An 11,556-nucleotide genomic window follows, 5' to 3' on the forward strand; every position below is an offset into this window, starting at 1 on the left:
TAAGGCTTGATTGAATTGAAGGGGAGTGTTGGGCCTTGGCAGAGGTATGTGCACTACTGACTACTTCTTGTTAAAAAATAATTTGGACAAAAACATTTTCACAGTGTAGCATCTTTTTTCAACCACTAGCTGTTCGATCAAAGTATTTCCAGGCGTATTACTTTTACCGCTTTTCCACAAAAAATAGCGAGTCTACACCAGGTAGACATCACAATAATATCGTAACTGTGAATTCTTTTGGACATGGCAATCATGTAGTGAAAATCTGATATCGTGTGAGCTCTAATTCACACTTTATGGTGGTGCAAAACTAAATTGCTGCAGTACTCTGAGCCAGCTTTTAGATGTGTCATTTTCTGTATTAGTGAGCTGATACTGTGAGTTTGAATCTGGTCTCTGTATCCTCAATGGAAAAAACATCAGTTGTGTCATGGAGCAGCACTAAGGTTGTATTACATAACAGTCTGAATGACTGAGGGTCACAGAGTGTAACTGATTCCTCATTTCAGCCAATGATTCTTCATCATGTGACGGATGCAAAATGATTGTGTCAAATTTCATTAGCTGAATATATACATCAGCAGCATGGCAAAGACTGACCCAGTTAATACACTCATTACATTCATAGTTCAAGAACAGCAATCTATGATGGAAATGGAAAGATCAACTGTATCACATATTTATGGGACAGCTTCCCCTTTACATTGCACAGTCATGAGTCTGAAGTAAACATATCAGATCAACTACAGAAAAGTCAGAGTAAGTATAAATGTACAGGGTGGAAGCACATCAGAGGACTGACACAGAGCTGTAAGTCACTACTGTGGGTGGCTGGCTCTGCACCAGGGAGGTTTCCTCACAGTGATGATGCTCTGGTCACGTATCAACACACATTGTGCATGTGAGGATCCTCACGTATGCCCAGAACTGCATGGTGATGGGTGTTATGTAAGCCCTCTGTTGTGTCTTACAGACAGCAAGAACTTTCTAATGTAACTGATGATGAACACAAACAGATCTTAAAGAGCCAGTTAAGTCTCTTAAAGTTCATTGCCTTGTAAAAGAAATGCATTTCCTGTATCATGCCATGTTTAGACATGAGAGAGATCTCAGATATGGTGTGTGTTGGTTTAAAGTGTAACGACAGCCCTCTGCTCGTCTTTTGTACTTTTTAGGCTTCAGTGAAATTGACTAGACCAAGGTGTTTGAGGTAATGTAACACAACCTCCCCAGTCATGTTGGAAGACATTTATTATTATTATATGCAGTTATTTAAAATAGTTCTTCAACCATCTATCAACTTGAACTTGAACTTATAACTGTTTTCAGCTGAGTTCAGTCAATTTGTCTTCTTAAAAAAATCTATCATTTCTGTAGTGGCTGAGCTGGACTTTAATTTCATTAATTTCGTTACATTTAAAATGTTTAAAGTAGACCAGGGTCAATTTGATAAGGCTCTTATTATAAGGTTATTTGTGATGCATCCAGAAGACCCCTACTGAGCTGTCGGGCAGGATTTTTGATCAACTCATGAAGTAATTGCCTGTAAGACAAAGAGAAGGGTATACAAACCTGGCGTTTCAGCATCATCGTTCAAACCGTCAGAGCCCGACGACACATTTACCACATCCTCCTACTGGACGACTCTGCGCGTCAGTGCCGTTGAAAGCTGAACTCTGATTGGACAATCCCCACTGAGGTCACGCCCTCGGCTCTGCTGTTCCACTGCTCGTCCTTCTCCCTCCTCTCTCCATCTCTCCCATTTTACGACAGCAGCTTCTGTCAACCTCCGTCTGTGTCTGCACGTAGCAACAATCTGGTGAGTTTCCTTTTCTCCATCCAAGAACTTCAAACATTAGCCCAGAAAATGACACTTTTGTTTATATTGACTCTTTGAGTATAGCTTCGCGTCTGTAATATTCCATTTTTCCAAACACTTTGTAACATTATTATTATAGTAACAACTATGTAAAAACTTTACAGAATTGTCCTCAAGCCATAAAATATTACTTTGCCACAGTAAAGTGGCTGAATGGAAGTGGAGTCAGTTGACTTATTGAAGTCCGTTTGTAGCTAGCTGGGAACTCCCAGTACAACTCAAAGTCATTCTGATGGCTTGGCAAGGACGCGGAAGTGCCGCCATGAGAAGCTACAGTGTATTACTACAGTATTACAGACAGGGAAATACTGCTCATTCCTGACCTGAGGCTCCAGCTTCCTGCCAGAAAAGACTCTGACCGTGACCAGTTCTTTACTATCGGCTGAAGTTATCGTCCCGCGGCCGTCGAGGAAGAAGTGTTCCGATACTTAAAGGGTCACTCTGTAGTTTTGGAGAAGAAATTCAAACTCAGAAATGTAATATTTACAATATTAATGAGATAATAATACAAACTCAGAAATATGTATTTTTCCCATAAGTGAATAAAACAAAGTAAAACAGTATACATTGTGTTGTCATTTCAGGTCAGTTTGTTTATTCAGTTTATTCTGTCATGAAAACAAAGAGAGTTTGATTATTTAGTTTGTTTGGGCAGAAAAACATCAGTCAATGAAGATCTTTCTCTTCTGAAACTGAGATTGATCTCTTCCTTAAAACTACAGAGTGCTCCTTTAAACTGTTGAAAAATGGCAGTTCAACAAAATATTCACTTTCAAGTAAAGGTCCTTCATTCACAGTCCTACTTGTCAAAGAACTTAGGTATGATTAACAAAAGTGGCCAGCCTACTAACTTTTAGGTAGTTTAGCCCAGTGGTTCCCAACCTGGGCACCTGGCTCACCAGATAAATTATGAGATACTAAATGGGAGAGGAAAGAAGAAAAAACATAGTTCTGATAAATAAATCTGTTTTTGTTTGTTCATCTGTTTATTTGTTTTTTACTTTTGGATGTACACAGTTTGTGTATTGCATTTAAAGATTCAATAGGCTATGTAAGAATTTTAGTTTCAAATATAAAAAAAACAACGCAAATTAAATTAATTGAAAAATGTGAAGAAATAACAGTTTTGACATTTTGGCACCAGTGCCATCAGCATTACCTTCTGGGCCCCCGGAAACCTCCTTCTCCCTGTGGTCTAAAAACTAGCAAATGGCACCTACAGTTAGCAGCAGTCTGCAGCGGTTACTATAATGATATGCTGCCCCCTAGTTGTTTAACATATGAATTTGATGGGTTCAACAGAGGAAGTGTCCATTTAAAGATGGAACAAAAAGATGAAGATGTGTGTGTGTGTATCATTAACAGTATCAGTAAGGTTCGGTCTGAAATATTATGTATGGAAGAATATACAGAGCTGCTCAAGTGGAGAATGCTCTCGTCAACTTTCTTGACAAAGTTGAGGGAAAACGTTCTAAGTTCTAGGGTCTGTCTTCACATTTCCTTTTCAGGTGTAGTCATTGTGTGGTTTGATTTTGTAAGACTGCACAATCTCCTACTGTTTCTGCGACTAAGAAATAAGTCAATATTGCTCTCTCTCTTTCTCGTCTTGTCTCCATCCCAGTCATCATGACTCATGCGTATCCCTTCCTGAGTACTGAGCAGAAGAAGGAGCTCAGTGATATTGCTCAGAGGATTGTAGCTGCTGGAAAAGGCATCCTCGCAGCTGATGAATCCACAGGTACGACTGCAGGAGGCACAGACTGAGTGTGTAACCAGCACACGAGTAGGAGGCAGTAATGAGTGACATGCAACAGGATCACACTCATTCTGTTGACCACAATGACCAACCACAGTCCACTTCAGCCACACAGTAATCACATTAAAACAGTTAGAACATCTGCTAGTTGATTTGATATTTAAAATAGGAGACGAGGATGTTTATCAAATATAAGGTATCTGCTGAAAATATAAAAGCACATATGCATCTTCCATTTTTGTACATGCTAACATATACATTTTACTAGACCCTGACTGATACATCAGCAAGACTGGTATTATTGGTTGAGTTTAACTAATCTCAGATAGAACTAATGATGAAGAAATCAATAAAATCATGTATGAATGTACAGAACAGAGTTTGAGGTTTGTTCACCAGAGAGCACTGACAAGTTTCTCCTTACACTGTAAACTGTCTCAGACTCCACTTACAATAAACATTAGTTAATAGTTATTTGACTGTTAACAAACAATGAAATGCTTTATAAACCATTTATTAAGCAGTTGTTTAATGTAAAGTTACAACTGATGTTTTTTGCAATTGCTTAATATGTGGTTTATAAAGCATTGCATTGTTTGTCAACAGTGAAGTAACTATTAACTTACATTTAATTAACCATAAATTTACAATTTATTAATGATGATTATTATAAAGCGTCACTTTAAACCGTCAAATCAGTGACCTGCAGTCACTGTTGTCCGTTGTCGTCTACAGTCAAACACAACAGCTAAAATGTCAGTACAGCAAACATTATTTGCCACATCCAGTAGGGTTGTAGACAAAACAACTGAAATACCACAGGAATAAAGAACACCGCTCAAAAACCCTGTAGAGTTTAAAGATACAGAGGCAAGGACATCTGTGATATAGTTTTGTCATGTTTGAAGAACACATCCTTTCTAAGTACACAACATCAATGATTACAGTGAGCGTTAAAAGACGAACGGCAGTCACCACTTTTATGTGTCCTGTATTTTATTCTAAATAAGATGCAGCAAATACAGTCCCAACTTCTCCCTCATTACACCTTTTCTAATAATCATATATACCTAACATTTTTACTAACCATTTTAGAATAAATGCTGTAAAGGTTTAGAATTTAAGAAAGACAATTTTTACCTCTTGAGGTAGTAAAAAAGAGAGAGTCTGAAGGAACATCACTCTTTTGTTGAAGTGCTCACAGCTCATAGACATAACCTGTGACGAGTTGTCAGAAAAAGATTGGCCTTTAAAAGTTTAGTCAACTTCTACAAAGTTTGTAGGGCTGCAGATTACAATTAATTTCAATTGGTTGATTATTTTCCCAACAAATCAACTGCTTGTTTAATCTTGTTTGACATTTTTTATGATTGTCTGACATTCTATGATAAGTGTTTCTCAAAGCTCAAGATGATGTTATCAAAGTTGCTTTGTCCACAACCCAAAGATATTCAGTTTACTGTCATAGATGAAGAGGAAACCAGAAAGATTCACATTCAAAAAGCTAGAATCATTGATTACTCAGTAATCACAATAGTTGGCAGTTCTAAAAGTTTGAGCATGCAAGGGAGCCAGAAGTGTGTCAAGCTCAAAAAACACTGGATTCCACACTTCCTAAAATGCAACTTAATATTATTTTGGTAAGATTCTGGTGAATGCTCATGTCTCTCTCACTCTCGTCTTTCCTGTCTCCATGCACCTCTAGGCAGCATGGCCAAGCGCTTCCAGAACATCAACACTGAGAACACGGAGGAGAACAGGAGGCTTTACCGCCAGCTCCTCTTCACTGCTGACGACCAGGTCAACCCTTGCATTGGCGGTGTAATATTTTTCCACGAGACACTCTACCAGAAGACGGATGACGGCAAGCTCTTCCCCCAGCTGGTCAAAGAGAAGGGCATGGTGGTCGGCATCAAGGTGGACAAGGGTGTGGTCCCTCTCGCTGGCACCAATGGAGAGACCACTACTCAAGGTGCAGTGCTGCTGTTTACTACAATGATAGCAGGAAAACTACTGTTGTTACGTCCTAAGATGCATTAGTTGCAAATATTGACAAAATGACTGATTATTGATGGGCTTTACTATCATTAGGGTGTATGATGGAGGGAACCATGGCACAGAAAGGCTTTTAGTTTATATAAACTTGAACATAAACACCTTTAGAGTGTATTGTGTAGACAACATAGTCCTTGGTTTCTTCGCCACAAAATTAAAGGAATAGTCTCTCTGTGGTCTACACATTAAAACATGTCCAAATAAAGCATTAATACAATTATTAAAGCAAGTTGCAAAATAAATCATGTTTAAGTGGATCAAGTTAACATGTATGAATAAATAATGTGCCAGACAAATGACAGCTAATGATTACAACAATACAGCTACACTTAAGCAGTCAACCATCCATAAAATTAGTGAAAACTAAGAAGTGAGGTACAGGCGGTGTTGGCGAGTCGTGCTGCAAGTTTAATTAAATTTAATTTAATTACACTCCCCGGTAGCAGTCTGGTAGCATAGCTATTTTAAGAACCGCATAACATTTCCACCAGTAGCAAGGTAACCAAATGCTCTGCCACTGCATTTTACCTTCTTCAGAAGATTAAAAAACTCAGATTATTTAAACGCTCTGCCACCCTGCAGCATCTGCACCTTCAATTTGCACTATCTTCTGATTCAGGAGAGAATCAACCAAACAAGTACAGAGCAGAGATACAGAGAACGGGACTGGCAGCCAAAGTTACAGCCTGACCTCCACTGAAAAGTAGCTTGTAACCTCACTAGGTAGTTTCAGAGTAGCTTCCCCAACACTGAGTATGGAGCTGGAGTCAGGACTTGGTGCACTGAGACTGGAAGCAGGAGGAAACACCTAGCTGTGTGCTCGGTGCTCTGTGAGACAACATACACCTACCAACGCCTCTAATCAACCTCACTGATTCACATGTTATTTGTTTATGTACAAACATGAACACTTTTTTGGTTCTGGGGGGAGTGACATGTTGGCTATTTTAATATAAATGTTTTCATCTTACTCTTGGAAATAAATATAGTTTTTAACTCTACCTTTAACTAAAGCTTCTGACTACAGGGCAGACACACCTTCGTTACCCTTTAACCTATTACTCCACTGTAATTGCAAAACTTCCCATAGTTAGACCAAGTCATGGATACCTATTATACCTATGCATGCAGTCTAGACAGTATATTGACATGTCAGATTAGCCTATCTTAGCACACATACTCTGTGTATGTGTTTTGCAGATATTCTCAAAAGTGATGAAATATACAAACTTCTCCAAAGAGTAGCTGGTCTTACAGCCCTGCAAACTAAACTTTACACAATCCACAATCAGCTCTGCTTTAGTCAAAACAAGTCCTCAATTCACAGAGTGAGATGTGGAAATATTCCAGCTCTACATTCCATTTTCACCCACTGCTGATGTCTGACTCTCTCTCCACTGCTGTTTCATACCTCCCCTGTCCACATCTGCTGTGTCCTCTCATCCCTGGAGTCATAGTCCTGGTCAGAGTCGCGGTAAATCACCTGCGTGCTGGCATCTGTTGGTCTCAGAAGCTGTGTTCAATCTCAGTTCGGTGTCCAGCCATGTTCATTGGAAGGCTGCTGAGCCCAGTTGCCCTTAGTGACTCCCCCTATGAACCAGGTCCAGGCGAACTCTAGGGCCACTGCTTCCACAGCTAACTGAGCCATGAGCTAATTTGCTAATGGTAGCTAGCTACAGCCAAGGATAGCTAGCAAAGATAGTAGTTGTCAGTTACTGTACTTATATGCTCCCCTCTATGTCTTTGGAGCTACCTTCAAATTCTAGCCATATTTTACAGATGGCACCTTTAATGTTTTCAGGTGGTCCACGCCTTCTCTCAGGACTCAAACTTACTGTCTGTGCTGTGTCTCTGTCAGGTCTGGATGGGCTCTATGAGCGCTGTGCTCAGTACAAGAAGGATGGTGCTGACTTTGCCAAGTGGCGATGTGTGTTAAAAATCACCTCCACCACCCCGTCCCAGCTGGCCATCATGGAGAACGCCAACGTGCTGGCCCGCTACGCCAGCATCTGCCAGATGGTTAGACACACACACACACACACACACTCAATTGCCACACACATTTACATTCCAGTCAAAGAACCCTGTTTTCTTAATGCAGTGATGTAACACAAAGAGCCGTTACACAATTTAGTACACAGTTGGCCCATCAGCTGCCCTTTTAAGGAACTGTGTAACAGTTGGTACACAAGTTACAACCCCAATAGAGGAAGTGCTGTTGTCTGTTGTCATGATGCTCGTAGCTATGTTCGCTTCCATCCATTACTTACCGTCCTCCCCTGCTGCCCTCCCACCCCCAGCATGGCATCGTGCCCATCGTGGAGCCTGAGATTCTTCCAGACGGTGACCACGACCTGCAGCGCTGCCAGTACGTGACTGAGAAGGTGAGTGATGGGTACTGTGACAGATGAACCGACTGAAATAATAACAGGTATTAGCCTGTCATTGCGGTTCACACCTGATATGATGGATGGGAATGCAACTGTGACTAATAATGCAGGAAAACATCAACTTCACTGAATGTGGCATGCTCTCAGCAACAGAGTGTGTGTGCTGGCCGGCAGTCAAGAAACATGTGTGATGCATATTTTCACTTTTGTTGAAAAGGGTCGTGTCTGATCATGTTGTACCTGCTTCTTCTCCTGCTGTGCGTGTCAACAAAGGCATACAGACCGTATCTAGGTAACAGCTGGAGTTAACAGTGAATTGGCTGATGTTTGTGTCACAGCAGGCTTTCCATTAAAAGCACAGCAAAGTCAGTACACTACCAGCACCACAGAGCTGTCTCAGAACAAACATTTATGCGGAAGCACTAGATTTATATTATTCGACCATAAAATATTAGCTAAAGGCTACAGTCCCGAAAGGCAGCAGTGAGACTTAAGCAACGTTATCAGTTTAACAAACACAGAGGTACATATGTGTTCTTTGGAGTCCTCAGTCTTCTCACCTGTAAGTCTGATATCAAATTATATTTAATCCAGTCTTGAGATGGATGATCTGCTTTCTTCATCAGCCATTAATCTCCCTCATCAACGCTGCTGCTAGTGTCACTAATGAAACACTGTATCAGCCTTTAAAGCCACTATGATTCATATTTATGTGATTATAACAGCTTTTCAAGTCATTGTGATGGCTGGTGATGGTTTTTAATGTTGGAATTATGAGACATTCCCAGTGAAAGCTGTTGGGCTTTATCTTACACTCAGCATAAAGTGTCTCACAGTGCAAGTGTAATTGCTAGTTTCCGCTAGTTTTCACACCCAGCGCCCATGTTGTGTAGGTAGCAAATGCACTTGCAGCCACCTGTGCACCCATGGGTGTGTAGGTCTTGAAATGAAGTGTGTTCATGCGCACTGTTGGCAAATTGCTATCTTTAGGCAGCAGAAAACATTTTTGCCATAGACCAACAAAAAGCTTTACTGTTAAAAGTGTACTACTATTCAGATAGTAAGATGTGCGTATACACGAGGGTTCACAACACTCTGCTTTAATGATTATAGTGGCTGCTTTCAGTCATTTTGAAGTTTTTTAATGTAAAAGAGCTTTTGGATGTGAAAAACATAGAACATTCATTAACATCAGATCCTGACCGAGCCTGTCAGCGTGTCGGGAGATTTAAAAGGGGCCCAAGTGCACAATTATGCACGAGGCACAGCTACCTAACTTCACTGATTATTTAATGGAGAGACACACACAATTAACCTGTCCATTATTAATCAGAATGTTGATTTTTATGACCCGGCCTACCTGATCCATGGACTGTGATCCACATATAATTATTACAGTCACAGTGACACGCAGCAGCACTCCTCCTCCTCAGTTACGCATCGATGCATTTGCCCACATGCATGGACATGAGGGCGTTCCTATTGGCTGTACAAGTGCATGTGTGTGTGCATGTCCTTTCGGATGATGAAAGCCTGATTCAATAATGGCAGAAGTGCGTGTGTGTGTGTGGACAGCGTCACTGCTGCTCCTGAAGCCTGGGGCACGGTGCCCTGGGGCCATGAAGCAGGGCAACGAACTCCTACTGCTGCTGCTGCTCAAACTTGTGGGTTTTGTGGGAAACAAGCTCAATATGAAATTGGCTGTAAGTGGAACCAGGGGAATGAAATCACTTTTCTTCTCCCTCCCTCTCTCTCTCTCTCTCTCTCTCTCCTAGGTGTTGGCAGCTGTCTACAAGGCGCTGTCCGATCACCACGTCTATTTGGAAGGCACACTGCTCAAGCCCAACATGGTGACTGCTGGACACTCCTGCCCCAGAAAGTACAGCCCTCAAGAGACTGCCATGGCAACTGTGACTGCCCTGCGCCGCACCGTGCCCCCTGCTGTGCCAGGTGAGCCGGACACTTGAGATATTATCATGGTACACATCAAAAAGACATGGATATCACAAGTATACAGTACCATATTTCTACCTGACCTTCTGTCCATTCTCCTCCTCCCCCAGGTGTTACCTTCCTGTCGGGCGGTCAGAGTGAGGAGGAGGCCACCATCAACCTGAACGCCATCAACCAGTGTCCCCTGCACAGGCCCTGGGCCCTCACCTTCTCCTTCGGGCGGGCGCTGCAGGCCTCGGCCCTGAAGGCCTGGGGAGGCAAGAAGGAGAACGGCAAGGCCTGCCAGGACCAGTACATCAAGAGAGCCTTGGTAAGGAGGGAGGAGGGGGAGAGATGTAGTTCAGTAGTTTTTGTGTAATCCTACTGATAAACCAACCAACCAACAAATGGGACAGGGGGGAAAACATAGTCTCCTCGGTGGAGGTAATAAAACCCATGTTTAGTTGTATTGAATCGTTGTTTTCTTTGTTTCACAGAGTAACAGCAAGGCAGCTCTGGGGAAGTACGTGTCCTCAGGACAGGGTGGAGCAGCAGCTCAGGAGAGTCTGTTTGTGGCTGACCACGCCTACTGAAGCCTGCTTCTCCTCAATGCACTTCATCCCCATTCCACCCAGTCACTCCACTGCTTCCTACCACACCTAGCTGTGACAGGCTGTAATTGTCTGAGTCACACACACTAACCAAACATTCAACATTATGTTATTAGGGATGAGAGCCAAATGACTTCCTGCTCTATCCTGCCTTAAAGTTTGACTTTGGACCTACAAAATCAGTGTTACTGTATGGCCACTCAGTGTGTTGTGTCACTTAATTTTTTGTTTGTGCACTTAAACCCCACAGAAAGAAAGAGGTCCCCTACAGAGCTGCCCATGGTCTATACTTCCATCTGTTCCAACGGTTTCCACGTTGTCTTAATGATTGTAAAGTACACGTGCCTTCATTATTGAGCTGCTGGAAGGACACTGGGTAGACATTATACTGAATATAAAGTGTTATAGAGTGTATGCACTGGGAAGAGATTACAATTAAAATATTTCATGACTGATGATGTCCGGTGTTCTTTTGATCATTTTGTGTACAGTCATTAATTTCAATAATTTATTTTATACCAAGGAGCAGTGGTGATGTGCTGTACTGTAATACTTAACCTTGAGTGCATATACCTCTGTGCAAAATCATGTCCGAGATGACAGACAAGAGTGAGACACTATACCCACACCTGACAAAGGTTCACTTGCCAGTGTGGGAGTTTTGGGATTCTGTAAATTTTCCAGATATCGAGATGATGTTATGGTGAATTCTAAGGGCCACAATGACGTGAGTGAATAAGTGATGGAAATCTGACATCATGACAGCTTTAGCACAGTGTGTGGATAGTTACATTTATAATTATCACAAAAATACATCATTCTTATCTCATCAGTGTTGTGCCCCTACAATAACTTGTCTACAAACAGTTAAACAACCACATGCACCATCTGCCAACAACACTTGCAAACAATATTCTCCTTGCAGGTTTTGTG

The 11,556-nt window shown here is 41.6% G+C and overlaps 1 protein-coding gene across 1 annotated transcript; it reads left to right on the forward strand.

Moving 5' to 3' along the window:
- The first annotated feature begins 1,745 nt into the window (after window positions 1-1,745).
- LOC141019640 (fructose-bisphosphate aldolase A-like) lies at window positions 1,746-11,081 on the forward strand. The gene is made up of 8 exons (XM_073494619.1): window positions 1,746-1,819; window positions 3,501-3,617; window positions 5,341-5,607; window positions 7,549-7,709; window positions 7,991-8,074; window positions 9,856-10,030; window positions 10,144-10,343; window positions 10,510-11,081. Exons 2-8 carry the CDS (start codon window positions 3,506-3,508, stop codon window positions 10,603-10,605), a joined length of 1,095 nt encoding a protein of 364 aa, XP_073350720.1. The 5' UTR covers window positions 1,746-1,819; window positions 3,501-3,505; the 3' UTR covers window positions 10,606-11,081.
- Window positions 11,082-11,556: the final 475 nt, after the last annotated feature.

The sequence above is a fragment of the Pagrus major genome, chromosome 23 (genome assembly GCF_040436345.1).
Source record: "Pagrus major chromosome 23, Pma_NU_1.0".
Lineage (NCBI taxonomy): Eukaryota > Metazoa > Chordata > Actinopteri > Spariformes > Sparidae > Pagrus > Pagrus major.